At 38.2% G+C, this 18,334-nt stretch overlaps 2 protein-coding genes across 2 annotated transcripts in view; both read right to left on the reverse strand.

The window, feature by feature from the left end:
• Positions 1-53: 53 nt before the first annotated feature.
• LOC306967546 (uncharacterized protein) lies at positions 54-3,992 on the reverse strand. The gene is made up of 8 exons (XM_079562630.1): positions 3,863-3,992; positions 3,692-3,776; positions 3,478-3,631; positions 2,049-2,446; positions 1,222-1,427; positions 783-955; positions 311-530; positions 54-246 (listed from the first exon to the last, which is right to left on the reverse strand). The coding sequence occupies exons 1-8, from the start codon at positions 3,973-3,975 to the stop codon at positions 84-86; spliced, it is 1,512 nt and encodes a 503-aa protein (XP_079418756.1). The 5' UTR covers positions 3,976-3,992; the 3' UTR covers positions 54-83.
• Positions 3,993-4,649: 657 nt separating this feature from the next.
• Positions 4,650-18,334, reverse strand: part of LOC306967592 (uncharacterized protein) — a gene marked incomplete at its 3' end in the record, with an annotated part of 31,393 nt that continues 17,708 nt past the window's right edge. The window contains exons 4-15 of the mRNA XM_079562674.1: positions 8,620-8,779; positions 8,246-8,349; positions 7,996-8,152; positions 7,699-7,769; positions 7,477-7,627; positions 6,664-6,783; positions 6,463-6,594; positions 6,283-6,384; positions 5,930-6,004; positions 5,073-5,134; positions 4,926-4,983; positions 4,650-4,855 (exon numbers count right to left, since the gene is read on the reverse strand). Coding sequence (XP_079418800.1) covers positions 4,650-4,855; positions 4,926-4,983; positions 5,073-5,134; positions 5,930-6,004; positions 6,283-6,384; positions 6,463-6,594; positions 6,664-6,783; positions 7,477-7,627; positions 7,699-7,769; positions 7,996-8,152; positions 8,246-8,349; positions 8,620-8,779 — 1,398 coding nt within the window. The remainder of the gene's footprint in view (positions 4,856-4,925; positions 4,984-5,072; positions 5,135-5,929; positions 6,005-6,282; positions 6,385-6,462; positions 6,595-6,663; positions 6,784-7,476; positions 7,628-7,698; positions 7,770-7,995; positions 8,153-8,245; positions 8,350-8,619; positions 8,780-18,334) is intronic.

Genomic DNA, 18,334 nt, shown 5'->3' on the forward strand with positions numbered 1-18,334 from the left:
GAGTCTAATGTCAAGGCAAAACAGATCACTTTAACAGTCTCACAACAACAGTAAAGGGTTATTTATGAAACGTTTATTGCAGCTCAGGTGTGGGGCACTCCTGCAGAGGACAGACCCAGCATTTGCAGCAAAGTGAAGTATGAATACGTCCACGGCCTGGAGATGCTCTGGCTCTTTTCCAAACCTTCAGACTCCACTGTGAGACCCCTTTTAAAGGACAGCCTCTGGTGTAAAAGGGCCATCTCCCTTCACAAATCACAAGAGAGATGTTAATACAACATGTATTAATTATTATTTGCTATAGCTGTACCTTGCCAAAAGCTCCTCTTCTATCTTGGCCTTCTGTGCAGCTAATAAAGCCCCCTCTTCTTCTCTGCGCCGTCGCTCTTCTTCCTCCCTCTGTCTCATATTTTCCTCCTCCTGCTTTTCACGAAGATACTCTGCTCTCTCATTTTCATTCATGTTTTGTAGCTGTATCTTCTCTTCTTGCAACTTTTTTTCCTTCAACAGTTGCAACTGCTCCATTTCAGCTAAGAACATTGTACAATAAGGGGGAAAAGACATGCGATAAATTTTTTTAGTCATGTTTAGGGCAGTAAAAATATCAGATATCTAGATGGTGCTTTGGAAGTTTCGCTTATGAGCTAAACTGTTTTAGTCAAATAACAAGAATCCTAAGACAGGCGGGTAGATTGACAAGCCTAATCCACTGAATCACCTCGATCTTCTTCCACCCACCTTTCATTTATGATTAATCTGTATTATGACCGTCGAACATGTACCTTTCCTCCTCTGCTCCTCCTCCGCTCTCTTCTTTTGGAAATGCTCCATCTGTCTCTTTCTCTCTTGTTGCCGCCTCATCTCTCGCTCCTGCTGTTCCTGCTGCCTCTGCTTTCTCTTCTCGTCTTCTTCCTCTCCGCGCAGTCTCTCCTCTTCCTCTGCCTGCTTTTTAACTCTGCAAGTAGAAAAAAAGCTTTGCTAAAAGGTTTGGATCTGTTTAACTGATGTTCGTCATGCTCTTGCAGATTGAGCCAATGTAAAACAGCCAAAAAAAGGTTAAAAAAAAATAAAAAAAAATAGCACTGATCAGTTGGTTTAGTGACATAAGTTTGGTATGAAAATAAAAGATTAGACAGACTTTATTATTGTGACAAAGAGCACACATAGACAAATTTGAGACGCATTGCTGCTTACAAATCATATTGAGCTGGAATGCCACACCTGATCTCTTCCGCTCTCCTCTGCCTCTCGTTCTGCAGCTCGTTCTTCATCTTCTGCTCCAGCTCTTCCCTTTGCTGCTGACGCTGCAGCTCTTCCTCCAGCTCCCTCCTCTTTCTCTCCTCCTGTCTTTGGATCGTGGCTCTTTCGGCTTCAAGGGCCACTGCACTGTCTTCCTGGGTGACTGCGGTCTGCTCTGTCACAGCCGCCTGAATTAAAGTATATTGAGATTATTGACTATTTTAATCTAACCTGGCTAACACCAGGCTGCTGTGTGCGCTCGAATTATTTCTAACTGCACAACAGCCTGGGGACCATGGCCGAAATCTCCGGTGGATTTGGGAACCAATCACAGAGCGAGGAGGGACGGCAAGACGATGACGCGCTATTCGATATATGGAAGCTTGTAGTTTATTTACGGATAATAAAAAAAAAAGTTTATTTACGGATCCAACGTGACAGCAGCAGACGCGATGGTATTTTTTGATCAAGCTTTAGACCTTGTTCTAAATAATTTAGCTCAAAAGTTTACAGCGGGTACGTCATACGTCATCTCATGCGATGATACGATTGGCCATGGCTACGTGCAGACGCATGAGACTTATTTTTTTTTTTTTCGGATCGCCCAATAAACGAGTATGGACGATCGTAAACCACACCTCTCCTACGAGAAAATGAATTGGTGGTCCCCAGACTAAATATCACTTGTGATTTTAGTCTGGTGTTAGCCAGGCTATATTTTAATCACAAATATTGCTCAAATAAAAATCATTGATTGAAGCATTGAAGATACGCAACTCGATCTAATACTAGTAGCCTTAAATGTTTACCTCAGCCTTGGTTGGATTCAGCATAAGTCTCTCCTCCGGGATCATCACAGTGGAGCAGGAGGACAGGCGACTGCGGGACAGTGACAGGGGAGCACTGGCGCCCCCTAGTGTCCGGCCTTCACCAATCGAGGACATGGACTTCTGAGATCCGCTGTGCTTCCGAGCAGATCCACTGGCGCTCGACTTAAAAGACCTCACTGACCTGCTGCGTGCGTCTGAATTCAGCCTGAGCTCCTTCACGGGGGGGCGGTCTGTGCCGGAGCCGTCCCGAACGGCATCCGATTTAGATATTTGTTTTTGTTTGGCTGAAAGATCATCACGGCGATGTTTGTTGATTTCCTCTTCAATATCCTGGCTGCTGTTGATCGCTGGAGACGTCCACTGATCCGGTGCCTCTTCTGGACGCATTTAAAAAATACTTATGACATTGTAATAGTATTGTATTAGCAATGATTTAAATGCAATATAACATGTACTTTATAAGTCAGTGGGTCACAACTGGTGACCCAAATGAAACTGTTCTTTTTAACAGATTATAACTTATTGTATATCATGATAAAATACAGTATTTCTACTCAGTTCTTCAGCCTTGTTTTAACCTCTTAACCCCCACCTTAACCAAGTACAGTCCAGTTCAGCTTTACCCAATCAAAGTCCTACAAAACTCATTTAAACTGATCTTTTCCTTGGGTTTTTGTGACTTTGTTGCCACTTTTTTTGTAAATTTTTTTGTCACATTTTCGTCACATTTTCATCAAATTTTAGTCAGATTTGTATAAGGTTTTTGTGACTTTTTCGTCACATTATTGCAACTTTTACGTCACATTATTGTTACTTTTTCATGTCAGATGTCAGATTTTTATTTGATTTTTGTCACTTTTTCATAGTTTTTTTTGTCACTTTACCATTATTCCGTAGTTGCCATTTTGTCTAGTTTTTGGTCAGATTTTCGTCACTTTTTCATCAATTTTTTGTCAGATTTGTATAAGATTTTTGTCACTTTTTCGTCACATTATTGTAACTTTTATGTCACATTATTGTTACTTTTTCATCACATTTTTGTAATTTTTTCATAGTTTTTTTTGTCACTTTACTATTATTCCTTCCTTTCTGGTCAGATTTTCATCACTTTTTCATCACATTTTTGTCGCATTATTCGTTTGTTTGTCACATTATCGCCACATTTTTGTCATTTTTTCATAGCTTTTTTGTCACTTTACTATTATTCTTTGGTAGATTTTTTTGTCTAGTTTCTAGTCACATTTTTGTTTTGTTTTCATCCTCGTTTCCGTCTCATTTTCATTATGTCACTCGTTTGTTCAAGAAGCTTTTAGATTGGGTTAAAGCCAAACACTCGGTAAGAAGTTAAAAGACACAAGCTTTTTGTTGTGTTTTTCTGAAGGTGTTCACAGTGTCTTACTGTAATTACCTGATTTCACGTCTTTGTATCTTAACTTCCCTTTCCTTTTCTTCTGACTTCTCTCACCGGACGCCTCTTCAGCCTGATCTTGACTTGATCTTTTATCATCATTGGTTTTCTTCATGTCTCGTGTCTTCGCTTCTATGCTCCAAACTCTTTTTTTCTAACGGGAAAGATTTGAAAATGAAAAAATATTCATACTGTTACTATTTTTGCAGCTCACCACAGTCTTGTCCAGGTCGTCATTTTGTCCAGTCTCGCTCATTCTTTCAGTTTGCTGTTTAGGAGTTACATCTTTTATTTTCCCTCTATATCATTGAAACCACAGCATCAGTACAACATGAAACAAGGAGTAAAATCATATGTGATTTAATGAATGCAATGAAGCTTTTACGTATTAGCTATAGGCCTCTCTTCAGTGCCCTTTATTTGCTTAATCTTCTTACTGTCTTTTGTCGTATTTTGTGATGTTGCCTCAGTTTTTGGGCTGATATTGTGGGCTGGCATTTCATTAGGTTTGTTTGTTGCTACCCGTCTGCAAAAAACAATCTTTGTATCAGCACAATTTAGCCTTGTTTAGGAAATAAATGTATTTATGCTATTGATATCAGTACACAATTCACATATTACTAACTACTACTAACTACTTCATGCTTGCTATTACTAAAGACACTTACTGCCAGTGTTAATTTCGTCGACTAAAATATTTAGTCTTAATTTTAGTCAAAGTGTTATTTTTGACGACTAAAATTGGACTAAGACTAAATTAAACGTTTTTTATGAGACTAAAACTGTGACTAAAATGTCCATATATTTTAGTCGACTAAAATAAGACTAAATAAAAATGAAAAGGAGACACTAAAATCATCCAAACTTCTATAGACCGTCTGAAAGAGTCTCAGATCATTTAAATTCACTGTTAAAGGATCAGCTCTGAGCTTTGTTCATGAGGAGCAGCTCCATGAAGCAGAGGAACAAGATTAAATATGATTAACATGAATATTATCAATGCAAAGTCGACTAAATTCTTCTTAAATTTAGTCGACTAAATTTACTTGCAATTTTAGTCGCCTAAACTAGACTAAAATTGAAAAGATTTTTTCGACTAAAATTACATTACATTTTAGTCAAAAGACTAAGACTAAAACTAAATTAAAATATGTTGTCAAAATTAACACTGCTTACTGCTGCTGCTGCTGCAAGTGAGACAATTGTCCACCTCCCCGGTCCTTTTTGTCTTTTGTCCGTGTATCATCTCTAGTCTTCTTTTCTACTTCTGTCTGATCCAGATTGGACGAGTTTGGGACAGTATTTTCCCCTATAAGCTTCTTCTTGCTTGCTTTGATTACAGATTTTGTATCGTTTACATCAGTGCTGTCCACAACCTCTGAAAGTACAATATTTCATTAATGTACATATGCTGGTATGTTACGAGGCAAAAGCAGCACTGAACTTACTGGAATGAGCTTTCATCTTGACGGGATCGGTATCTTGTGGTCTCTGCAGGTCTGAGAGCTCACAAAGGTACAAAGACAGTCACTGATTTCAATAACATTTCAGTCGTAAAAGTTCAAATTTGAAGGCAGAGGACGCTTTAATCTTACCTCACTGAAGAAATGGTCTGTTTGAATGTTAAACCTTTGGAAAACCTTCTCTTTATTTTCCTCTAGTAGAGAAGAGTACGCCTTAACCGAGAACATTTTCTCCAGTTTTACCCAAGTCTAAAAGCTTCTCAACTGGAGCTTATAGTCTATAGGCCAATGTAACGCCTCATGTGAAAGCTAAGACCAAGAAATCTGATCTAAGCTTCTTCCTTCTTTTTGCTATCATGTTTTAGTCGTTATCAGGCGTCTTTATTATGTTTTCGTTGTCGCATTTTTCCCCCGTTTTTTCAGCAAATTTTGTCACATTTATGTTGCATTTTGTGCCACATTTTTGTCACGTTTTGTCACTTTCTTGTCGCTGTTTGTTGTGCTTTTTTGCCATATTTTTTGCCACATTTTTGTGAGCAAGACATGTCAAAAAAGCAACAACAAAAGCATGATGAAAACACAAACAAAAAGGACGAAACCGTGACATCATAACGAGGAAGAAGCTGAGATGAGTTTTGTAGCTTCAAAGAGACAAGATGCAAGTTGGTCATTTTATACTCACTACTGCCACCTCAGGTCATAAGCGTAACTGCATGTTCTATATCAAGCTCGTGCATGATGGCAATTCAGAAGTGAAGTAACGAGTTTTTGAGTGACACTGCAGGATTTTAGAGGCAGTTGTGGTGAACCAGTCTGGGCTCATTCTACACACTAGGACATGGCTGGAACATGTAGGGGGAGGAAAATACTTTTTAAACTCTGTATAGTCCCTTTAAGATTAAAGCTGAACTGGAGAAAATGCACTCGGTCGAGGTGGGGGTTAAGAGGTTAAAATGCAGCGTGGGGGGAAAATGAGGTGGAAGATTTACCTGTGAGTTGGTGTTCAGGCTGCAGCACCACAACCCAAGGCAGCTTCTCTCCTTTGGCCGACATCACCTCTAGAGCTTTGACAATGAGAACTGTTATAGTTACTGTATGAAAACACAGACTTGTCCAGGAGGTGAACAGAGTGTGAATATTTTTTTTTTTACAGGATGGCAGGATGGGCTCGAACGCGCAACCAAGTTTCTCCCCCTCAATTTTAATTGTATTAAATCTGCATAAGGGGAGAAGGAGTTTTGCACTGGTCACACTCCTGGCTTGACTCACTGGAAGCTTAACTCTGGTATTCTGTTCCTCTATTGCATCTGATTAACTTTAGAGTCAGACATTACATATATACCTAGGCCTTGAGAGCAGTCCTGGATGTTGTCAAGCATCGACAGTTGGATGATTTCACCATCAGGGCCCAAGATGAGGCTGCCTACCGCCTGCCCGTTCAAATCTCAAAGACATGAATAGAATTGACACTTAAGTATTCGACAAGCCCGGGAGAAAACATATCTACATATCTTGTGTGTACCTCTGAGCTCTAGTGGTAGTATCCCCCTCACCCCCTCACTGGGTTCTTCAGAAATCTTTTGCAGAAAGGCCAAAGAGCTTTGATGTCCCGGGCCTCTTTTTCCCATGAGCAGCCTGAACGGAGCATTACACGCTGTCGGCACAAACATAGTCAAAGCAATATTTTAAGGATGTTAAATTTAAACTTGTAAACATAAATTACCTTCTCCTGTATTGAATGAAATTGTAATGGTGTTGTCACAGCCTTCTGTTACTTTCTGAATGAATGTCTCACATTTGTGTTCATTGACAGATTTCTCTTTTCTTTTCTTCTGAAAATATGCTTCTGAAATGACAACAAAGAGGAGAAAGACATGATGAGTTGATAACTTCTATGCTGAGAGAAGCAGCTGTAGTTACTAGTACTATTACAGGCAATTTCCCGATATAGCTACTATAAGTACTATAATAGTTGATTTGTATAAAAGTGTTTTTTCAGTCTAAGAGTGCCTCTCTTTATTCTGTAACCTTTCTTTAACCCTGCCTTAACTGAGTGCATTTTCTCCAGGTCAGCTTTACCCAAATCTAAAAGTTTACAGCCTATAGCTAATCTAAACGAATCTGTTCTATTACGTTTTCATCACATTTTTTCCATATTTTCATTGTTTTTTGCCACTTTTTTGATGCTCTTCTGTGGCATTATTGTTGCATTTTCTTTTCTTTTTTGTTGCCTTTTTTTGTCACACATTTTTGCCACATTTTCATTGCTTTTTGACACTTTTTGTGGTGTTTTTGTTGGATTTCTGTTGATTTCTTTGGTCACTTTTCGGACACTTATTTATCACTTTTTCATCGCCTTTTTGTCGCTATTTTGACACTTTTTTTCAAGAAGCTTTTAGATTTTAAAACCAAACTGGAGAAAATGTGCTCGGTTCAGGTGGAGGATGAGAGGTGAAGAATAGAGAACTGCCATAAGTGAGCGCAGTAATCGGAAACAACTCTAGTTCCAAAATATAAGTGATTTTTTTTCTCCAACCTTCAGATTTGTCAGGTGCCAGTCGTGGAAGATACAGTGGCTGTTGAAGTCTGCAGGTGTCATGTACAGAGTTGGCGTCCTGTGGCTTGTGACTCAAAACTTTACTTTCATCAATAGGAGGTAGATGATCTGTAAACTGTTCTTGACTGACCTGGGAAGATATGAAATTGAGATCACTTTACATAATGCTGTGCACATATGAAGGCAGTTGAAGTTACTGACCCTGTTTGAGGGGACTGGGTAAGATTCATGCTTGACTGATTGTCCTGTTTTCAGAGGAGGAAGAAACGCTCCTATGTTTTGGGGTTGGGGGATTGGAGTGGGGAGACGCTGGGTAAATAGGACGTCATAGCAGGTTTTGATCGGGTTTTATGGCACAAGTAATAAGTAGAACTACCTGTTGATGATTTTGACTCCCCGATCAATTTGACTTCTGATCCACCATCTGGGAAAAAATAGTTTAGGAAAAACACACATCGTGATTTAGGGGACAATAAGGTTGCATTAGAAAGCACTCACTTAGTTCACTTCGGCTTGTGTTTGTAGATGATATCTCGTCATCAATTCTTTTGTAGCTGCTGCTGCTTGGGCTTGATGGCTGAGATTTAATAGCTCCACAGAATTGATTTGTCTCTTTAGCTTTTCCAATTTGCTCCACACTAGTTCTCATGGGGTTCTGAATGGGGACATATAAATGGTCAGTTAAAATGCATAATAATTAATAATATATATTCAAAAGTGGACATCAGTGTAAATGCTGTTCGCCTACTTCAGAGGTTGAAAGAGTGTTTTCCCAAGAGTGATGCTGGGTTTGTGGGTGTGAGTCTGTGGTTATTGGAGACAAGTGGACATCCAATGATCTTTTTCTTCCCTCTGTAGGACAATATGGCAATTGCAATCACAATTTCTTAAAACAGATGCCTATTGGAAAAAAATTAGCTATTTGTTTTGACATTTAGTAATCACTGGGCAGTGGGCACCATAGAAATGTTGCTGTCTTAAAAATAAAAGGAAGTTGCTTGAATCTATATTTTTGTATGTTGCAGGTATCACACGTCAAATGATATTTTCTTATTTGGAGACACAAATGGGTCATGTTTATGTAGTTTACGAGACATCTTTAAATTAATCAGCTTATGTTACCCTCATGTTGACTTTCAGCAGAAAATGACAGTGGTCGTGTTCGCACATGCTGCTCCAAAATGAGCCCTTCTTGATGCAGCAATGTCCCAAAGTATTTTATGTCAGGACGCTGGAGATGGTAAAGAGGAGGAAGTGTGGTGGGTATCCCGTGATTACTTTCCTAAAAATACAGTGAAGAAATTGTATCAATCCATTTTTCACAATTATTACTGTTCAACACACCATCCAGCAATTACTAATTTCACAGGGGGGAAAAAGTGGGCTATCTGATTACTATTCATCTATCATCATCTGAATATAGGACAAGGGCCTAAAAAAGTCTTAGGCACTTAAAGTCATTTAAGACCCAACAAATGTGCCCCATTACTCAGTATTGTATTGCCTCACCCTGGCTGATATATCAGCGTTAGATTCCTAAACTTATGCAGTTAGACTTTAAAGTCTTTGGGATATTATTTTTAACTGGCTGCCCTTAACAGTTTAAAGGGATATTTCAGGATTTTTGACATAGGGCCTCATTTCCTAGTTATCCAGAGTGTTGCTGGTACCTGGAAATATTTTGTGTGTGTAATTCATGCAGTTCTTATGCTAGGCTAATGCAAGGCTAGCGCATTTCTACGATGTCAGCTAGCCTGCATTAAAAACAGTCTTACGCACTCCACAGAGCACCTGAGGCAAATCACTTACAACGCCAGACTAACCATATAAATGTCTGTGTCGATAGAATAATTTTAACCATTTTGCATTTAAAATACCTTATATTTGAGCAGCATTTTCTTCGTGTTTGTATAAGCTGCGCAGCGGCGGAGTGATCTGCTAGAAAATAGTCCCTCAAATGCATGTGATGCAAGGTCAGTTATATGCAAAAAAATATTCTATAACTTAACTTGCTTAAGACAGGAAAAGCAAAAGCAGCCATGTGCTGTCTGGGCTGCAAGGCTACGCTGAGTGGAGAACCGCCCTAACGCCGGCCTGCCATTGACTTATGGGCGGAAGCCCGTCGCAGGCGGAACCATTGTTTTAGGCGGGAGTCGAACCCACGAACCAGCGGTTAGCTGACGGCTGTAGTAGCCAAGGCGTGCAGCTGCACTCTCCTTCGCCACGTTAGCCGCGGCTATCTCTTCCCAAAAAAACAACTCCAGGTGGACAATCCGCTCATAAGTCCTTTGTAGCGACTCACTGTTGGGTAAAGTCCAAGCTGGTTGCACGGTGCAAAATAAGTAGTTGTTTTGATTGTTTTTTTCCTCCGGTTTTCACGCTTGACAGGAGCATTGAGTCCGCACGGTTCTCACCCCGGAAGCGTAGTAACGACGTGCACATATTGATGCAGGCAATTTAATTTAAAATTAAGATGAGCCCATCATGCTGTATCCAAAATAGCTGGCATAAAAATAGGGACTTAATAACTTACTGCTTTTGACAGGAAAACTTTAAGAGCCATGTGCTGTCTGGGCTGTAAGGCTACGCTGAGTGGAGCACCGCCCTAACGCCGGCCTGCCATTGACACAGTGTCATCAGTGTCATCTCCGAGGGTGCGGGTAGACTGCCGCAGCCTCCACTCTTGGTGTGTTTAGGGATTATTCTGCCCACACACCAAGAGGTCCCTACGTTGTTTGGGTGCGGGTAGACTGCCGCACCTTCCACTCTTGGTGTGTTTAGGGATTATTCTGCCCACACACCAAGAGGTCCCTACGTTGTTTGGGCCATTGTTTCAGGCGGGACTCGAACCCACGAATCAGCGGTCAGCGTGTCTCCAAGGAGCAGCGCGCTACCGACTGTGCCATACATACCAGACAGTTGAGCTTGGACTCCGGGGACTTTTATCTAAGATAAAATGGAACGTGATTTTGAATTTAGAACGTTCGCCAAATGTTTTTGAATGGAAACACAAAATTACGTTTAGGCTAGTTTTGGACGAAGAGAGGACTTTGCCAAGTGTTATTATACCATATTTTAATGGCGAAAATTAGTTAATTTCATTTTCATTTTTTCATTTTATTTATTTATTTCATTCAAAAGTGATGTTCACAATCACAATAAAACCGCCAAGCCAACACAGTATGAATGAAACGGAGCAGAGGAGAAGAACAAGTCTTATAATATCTGCCCCTTTTGTTACTTCACACTTTACACTTCACATTGTTGTGGTATGTCTACATACATATATTTACAGTCTTATGTATATACATATGTATATTTACAGTATTAACAGATGTTTTTATATTCTATATTCAGTTTTTCAATATATAAAATACAGAACCTTCGTATTCTTGAATGTTTACAAATGGTCAAAAAGAAACAAACCGTCGTATTCATGCTTGTTCAAATCAAATATCCCACATTATTCATGTCCAAGTACTTCATACTTTTTTAACATTGTGGCTTTTATGTGTTTTTTAAACTCCAGGAGAGTTTCTGACTTTTTCACTTCTTTCTGGAGTTTATTCCATAAACTGATTCCTGTCACTGTAACAGTTCGTTCCATTGCTTTAGAGTTGAACCTGGGCTTGTTAAAGATGTCTGTTCCTTTCAGATTATAGTGACTTTCTCTTTTCCCAAACATTTCTTGGATGTTCACAGGCAATATTTTTCTATTTGCTTTATACAAAACCTGGAGGATATTATAGTCGACTATACCCTCAAATTTTAGAAAATTACATTTAATAAAAAGTGGATTCGATGGATCTCTATATCTAACATTATGTATTGTTTTCAGAGCCCGTTTTTGTAGAATGAACAGCGGCTGTATATACGTTTTACAGGTTGAGCCCCAAATTTCCACACAGTAAGTTAAGTATGGTATTATCATTGTGTTGTATAAAGTGAGTAAAGCGGATTGAGTTAGAGAGTATTTGACTTTATGTAACACCACAATGGATTTGGCTATTTTTCCTCTTGTGTAGTTTATATGTGACTTCCACTTGAGGTCTTCATCAATGATGACTCCTAAAAATGTCGTTTCTTGAACCCTTTGAATTTCCATACCTTCAATTTCTATTGGTACATCAACTGTCTTTCTTTTGTCATTGAATATTATGAAGTTTGTTTTTTTAACATTGAGAGACACTTTATTTAGATCAAACCAATATTTTATTTTTTTGAGTTCTTCATTGACTCCTTCTGCTATCTCCTGTATATCTTTCCCTGAGTAAAATAATGTTGTATCATCGGCAAATAAAATACTCTGCAGTTTGTCCGATGCTTTTACAAAGTCATTCATGTATAATATGAACAGTAATGGCCCAAGTATCGAGCCTTGGGGAACCCCGCAGTTGATGTCACGCAGGTCTGATGCTGTATCATTTATCTGTACATATTGCTTTCTATTTTCTAAGTAACTTGTGATCCATTTATGAGCGATACCTCTGATTCCATATTTTTCTAATTTCCAAAGTAGTCTTGAGTGATTCATTACATCGAATGCCTTTTGTAAGTCAATGAAAATACCTACACAATAGTTTTTGCTGTTTATTTCTCTTGCTATTTTTTCAGTTAATTCCATTATAGCCGTTGCTGTGGAGTGATTTTTCCTGAATCCATACTGACCATTGATTAGAATATTCTCTGTTTTTATGAATTTGTGCATTCTTGCTGCAAACACTTTTTCTAAAATTTTTGAAAATTGTGGCAATAAAGACACTGGTCTGTAGTTTGAAAAGTCATGCTTGTCTCCGCTTTTGTATATAGGTACAATTTTCGCTTTTTTCATTTTCTCAGGAAAAGTTCCTGTCGTTAAAGACAGATTACAGATATAAGTGAATGGCTCAATAATAGATTCAATTATGTTTTTTATGATCATCATGTCTAAACCTTCACAGTCAGTTGATTTCTTGTTTCCACAGTTTTTTACAACTTTTCTTATTTCATCTATTTCCACATGGTCAATAAATATACTGTTTACATTATCTATGATTGTATTTTCTGTTTTGTGTATTATTTGGGGTATTTTTTCTGCAATTGTAGATCCTACATTTGCAAAATATTTACAGAACTCGTTTGTCATTTTTTTCTCCTCGGACATTTCAATATTTTCTTTAACAAAGTAATTTGGGTATGCACTTTTGATTTTGTTTCCTACAACACTGTTAATTATACCCCATGTAGCCTTTATGTTATTTTTGTTCTCATTTAGTTTTTCACTGTAGTATTCCTTTTTCCTTTTCCTGATGATCCACAGTCATTTATTTTTGTACTTCTTGTATCGGTTTTCTGCTTCTTTTGTTCGAGCTTTTAGAAAACAGCGATAGAGATGGTCCTTCTCTTTACAAGCATTTTTAATCCCTCTTGTGATCCATGGTTTATCTTCCTTTTTTTTGTTGTAATATATGATTTTACAATTTTTGTTATACAACTTTATTACAATTTCTGTGAAAGAATGATATGCTTCGTTGACATCATTTACATAAACTGTATCCCACTTCTGCTTTTGAAGGTCATCATTTAGTGCCTGTAGGGCTTTTAATGATCTATTTCTACTTGCTTTTGTAGTAATATTTTGCTTTATTTTTTGATTGTATCTAAATACTGAGAAAATGGGTAGATGATCACTAATGTCTGTCATCAATATCCCTCTCATAACAATTTCGTCGTTCATATTCGTAAATATATTGTCTATCACAGTGGCACTTTGAGATGTGATTCTGGTTGGTTTTGTTATTAAATGGAATAAGCCCATGCTGTTCATTGAGTTTAAGAATTCAGTTGTTTTCTGTTCATTTACAGTTTCTAAATTGACATTCAAATCTCCACATATTATTTGTTTCTTATCATTTGCCCTCTCAAATATTTCGGTTAGTCTTTCAGTGAAAAATTCCACACAAGACTCCGGTGGTTTATAAATACAACTAACCAATATATTTTTTGTTTTTGTTGCTATTATTTCCACAGTTATTATTTCAATTACATTATGTTCTATCACAGTCATCTCATTAATCTTTTTACATTTCAGATTTGAATTTATGTACAAGGCGACTCCACCTCCTCTCTTGTGCTTTCTGTTTAATGAATATAGGTCATATCCTTTCATTTGAAATTCACTCATTAAGTCATCTTTTAGCCATGTTTCTGTAATAGCAATAACACTGAATTTCTTTCTGAATTCATGTAGATAGTCTTTTATTTTTGGAAATTTATTGTACATGCTTCGACTATTTAAGTGGATAATGGATAGAGTATCTTCAACGTTTCCCTCATTATTGAAAGTTTCTTCATTATAGTAGTCACAGTCTTGTGTTACATTAATGTATTTTCATCTACTCCTGTATCAATGTCATATATTTTGTCTTCCTGTTCCATGTTTTCTTTTCAAGATCCTTAAACTTCATTTAATTTTTCTGACAATGTGACATTTTTGCATATGGACAAACATGTTATCAATCGTACGGTCTATATCCTGAGTGATCATCTGCATTATGGTTCGAGGGCGTTTTGCGTTTACCTGGGCGGTGCTGATCTTATACATATGTGTCCAAGTCATCCATGCTTCGGACTACTTGCACTGTAGCATCGGTTCCCCCGTTGAGTTTGATGAACACTTTGCAGTTTGCAGTCCATGTTGACTGGATTTTCCCTTGCTTCCGCAGGTCTCGTGCCTTTTTGGCTAAGTCAGCATTTTTCTTCGTAAGGTGTTCATTTATGTAAACATTTGTTCCCTTTAACTTTCTCCCTTGTTTGAGGAGCGCTTGTTTTTTCTTCCTGTTTGCGAAGCGTATTATGACAGCTGCTTTGTCCCTGATATTCCTCCGTTTAAGAGGGTGACAGGCTTCAATATCAGCGCTGCTGATGGAGATTCCCTTGTTGTTAAAAAAGGCGATCACTTGACTCTCCACCGACTCCGTCTCAGCCTCGGTCAGCTCTCCCCCGTTCGCAGCGGCGTCCGGTGTCACTGCCCTGGCGTAGGAACGGGGCCGTATCTCCATCCCGCTCACGATCACATCGTTTTTACGGGAATACTGCTCGAGGTCGTCCAGGCGACTCTCCAGCGATGTAATCCTCCGAGCCTTCTCTATGTTCTGTCTTTTTAATTCTTTTACTTCAGCCATTAGTTCCATAATGAGCTTCTGTTGAGTTGATATTGTGGCAACTTCAGTAGTAAGCCACTCCAGTGATTTTTGTATTTCTCTCACCTCTTCTATCGAAGGAACCACTTTGGGTGGCATTTTCCGTGGTCTAGCTGACGGCTGTAGTAGCCAAGGCGTGCAGCTGCGCTCTCCTTCGCCACGTTAGCCGCGGCTATCTCTTCCCAAAAAAACAACTCCAGGTGGACAATCCGCTCATCCCCTTTGTAGCGACTCACTGTTGGGTAAAGTCCAAGCTGGTTGCACGGTGCAAAATAAGTAGTTGTTTTGATTGTTTTTTTCCTCCGCTTTTCACGCTTGACAGGAGCATTGAGTCCGCACGGTTCTCACCCCGGAAGCGTAGTAACGACGTGCACATATTGATGCAGGCAATTTAATTTAAAATGAAGATGAGCCCATCATGCTGTATCCAAAATAGCTGGCATAAAAATAGGGACTTAATAACTTACTGCTTTTGACAGGAAAACTTTAAGAGCCATGTGCTGTCTGGGCTGTAAGGCTACGCTGAGTGGAGCACCGCCCTAACGCCGGCCTGCCATTGACACAGTGTCATCAGTGTCATCTCCGAGGGTGCGGGTAGACTGCCGCAGCCTCCACTCTTGGTGTGTTTAGGGATTATTCTGCCCACACACCAAGAGGTCCCTACGTTGTTTGGGTGCGGGTAGACTGCCGCACCCTCCACTCTTGGTGTGTTTAGGGATTATTCTGCCCACACACCAAGAGGTCCCTACGTTGTTTGGGCCATTGTTTCAGGCGGGACTCGAACTCACGAATCAGCGGTCAGCGTGTCTCCAAGGAGCAGCGCGCTACCGACTGTGCCATACATACCAGACAGTTGAACTTGGACTCCGGGGACTATTATCTAAGATAAAATGGAACGTGATTTTGAATTTAGAACGTTCGCCAAATGTTTTTGAATGGAAACACAAAATTACGTTTAGGCTAGTTTTGGACGAAGAGAGGACTTTGCCAAGTGTTATTATACCATATTTTAATGGCGAAAATGAGTTAATTTCATTTTCATTTTTTCATTTTATTTATTTATTTCATTCAAAAGTGATGTTCACAATCACAATAAAACCGCCAAGCCAACACAGTATGAATGAAACGGAGCAGAGGAGAAGAACAAGTCTTATAATATCTGCCCCTTTTGTTACTTCACACTTTACACTTCACATTGTTGTGGTATGTCTACATACATATATTTACAGTCTTATGTATATACATATGTATATTTACAGTATTAACAGATGTTTTTATATTCTATATTCAGTTTTTCAATATATAAAATACAGAACCTGTTATGGAAATTATGGAAATCCAACTGTATATTATATATTATTATATGTTTATTATATGCTTTATTGTACTCACATTACGTATGTGTTATGAGCGACTGACAAGTACGCACTGTACCCTGTTTACAGCTAAGAGACAGTGTTTACAGCTAAGGGAAACCTGCTCGGACACCTGCTTGGCTGGGGTAGTACATCTTATCTCAAATTGGAGACAGGCTGTCTGTGTCCTTGCTGTGGCGACGTTTGTCTAATACATCTTCGTCAGCGTTTTTGAACGTCTTAGGTCAATCTGAACCATTACACCATTGGGGCATTCCACAATCGTATGATCATTGTTTGTCTTTGTGTATAAATACTGTGAGCTCTGAACTGTGCTTCAGAGCATCTTGTATCTCGGTACTTGATGTGTCTCCATGTGCACATGTCCAATAAATCGGCACGCTTGACTCACGACAACTTCTCTCCGGATTTTATTTACTATGGTCTCGATATTTACCATAAAAACCTTCGTATTCTTGAATGTTTACAAATGGTCAAAAAGAAACAAACCGTCGTATTCATGCTTGTTCAAATCAAATATCCCACATTATTCATGTCCAAGTACTTCATACTTTTTTAACATTGTGGCTTTTATGTGTTTTTTAAACTCCAGGAGAGTTTCTGACTTTTTCACTTCTTTCTGGAGTTTATTCCATAAACTGATTCCTGTCACTGTAACAGTTCGTTCCATTGCTTTAGAGTTGAACCTGGGCTTGTTAAAGATGTCTGTTCCTTTCAGATTATAGTGACTTTCTCTTTTCCCAAACATTTCTTGGATGTTCACAGGCAATATTTTTCTATTTGCTTTATACAAAACCTGGAGGATATTATAGTCGACTATACCCTCAAATTTTAGAAAATTACATTTAATAAAAAGTGGATTCGATGGATCTCTATATCTAACATTATGTATTGTTTTCAGAGCCCGTTTTTGTAGAATGAACAGTGGCTGTATATACGTTTTACAGGTTGAGCCCCAAATTTCCACACAGTAAGTTAAGTATGGTATTATCATTGTGTTGTATAAAGTGAGTAAAGCGGATTGAGTTAGAGAGTATTTGACTTTATGTAACACCGCAATGGATTTGGCTATTTTTCCTCTTGTGTAGTTTATATGTGACTTCCACTTGAGGTCTTCATCAATGATGACTCCTAAAAATTTCGTTTCTTGAACCCTTTGAATTTCCATACCTTCAATTTCTATTGATACATCAACTGTCTTTCTTTTGTCATTGAATATTATGAAGTTTGTTTTTTTAACATTAAGAGACACTTTATTTAGATCAAACCAATATTTTATTTTTTTGAGTTCTTCATTGACTCCTTCTGCTATCTCCTGTATATCTTTCCCTGAGTAAAATAATGTTGTATCATCGGCAAATAAAATACTCTGCAGTTTGTCCGATGCTTTTACAAAGTCATTCATGTATAATATGAACAGTAATGGCCCAAGTATCGAGCCTTGGGGAACCCCGCAGTTGATGTCACGCAGGTCTGATGCTGTATCATTTATCTGTACATATTGCTTTCTATTTTCTAAGTAACTTGTGATCCATTTATGAGCGATACCTCTGATTCCATATTTTTCTAATTCCCAAAGTAGTCTTGAGTGATTAATTACATCGAATGCCTTTTGTAAGTCAATGAAAATACCTACACAATAGTTTTTGCTGTTTATTTCTCTTGCTATTTTTTCAGTTAATTCCATTATAGCCGTTGCTGTGGAGTGATTTTTCCTGAATCCATACTGACCATTGATTAGAATATTCTCTGTTTTTATGAATTTGTGCATTCTTGCTGCAAACACTTTTTCTAAAATTTTGGAAAATTGTGGCAATAAAGACACTGGTCTGTAGTTTGAAAAGTCATGCTTGTCTCCGCTTTTGTATATAGGTACAATTTTCGCTTTTTTCATTTTCTCAGGAAAAGTTCCTGTCGTTAAAGACAGATTACAGATATAAGTGAATGGCTCAATAATAGATTCAATTATGTTTTTTATGATCATCATGTCTAAACCTTCACAGTCAGTTGATTTCTTGTTTCCACAGTTTTTTACAACTTTTCTTATTTCATCTATTTCCACATGGTCAATAAATATACTGTTTACATTATCTATGATTGTATTTTCTGTTTTGTGTATTATTTGGGGTATTTTTTCTGCAATTGTAGATCCTACATTTGCAAAATATTTACAGAACTCGTTTGTCATTTTTTTCTCCTCGGACATTTCAATATTTTCTTTAACAAAGTAATTTGGGTATGCACTTTTGATTTTGTTTCCTACAACACTGTTAATTATAC

Source organism: Gobius niger (assembly GCF_951799975.1).
Source record: "Gobius niger genome assembly, chromosome: 9".
Classification (NCBI taxonomy): Eukaryota; Metazoa; Chordata; class Actinopteri; order Gobiiformes; family Gobiidae; genus Gobius; species Gobius niger.

What these genes read in the sequence shown, in the direction of transcription:
- LOC306967546 (XM_079562630.1), bottom strand. Translation starts at nt 3,975, where the DNA reads ATGCCAGCCCACAATATCAGCCCAAAAACTGAGGCAACATCACAAAAT. An exon ending in ACGACCTGGACAAGACTGTG is followed by an intron (nt 3,632 to 3,691) that starts GTGAGCTGCAAA and finishes CTTTCCCGTTAG; the next exon opens with AAAAAAAGAGTTTGGAGCAT. An exon ending in GAAGAGGAGCTTTTGGCAAG is followed by an intron (nt 247 to 310) that starts GTACAGCTATAG and finishes TGATTTGTGAAG; the next exon opens with GGAGATGGCCCTTTTACACC.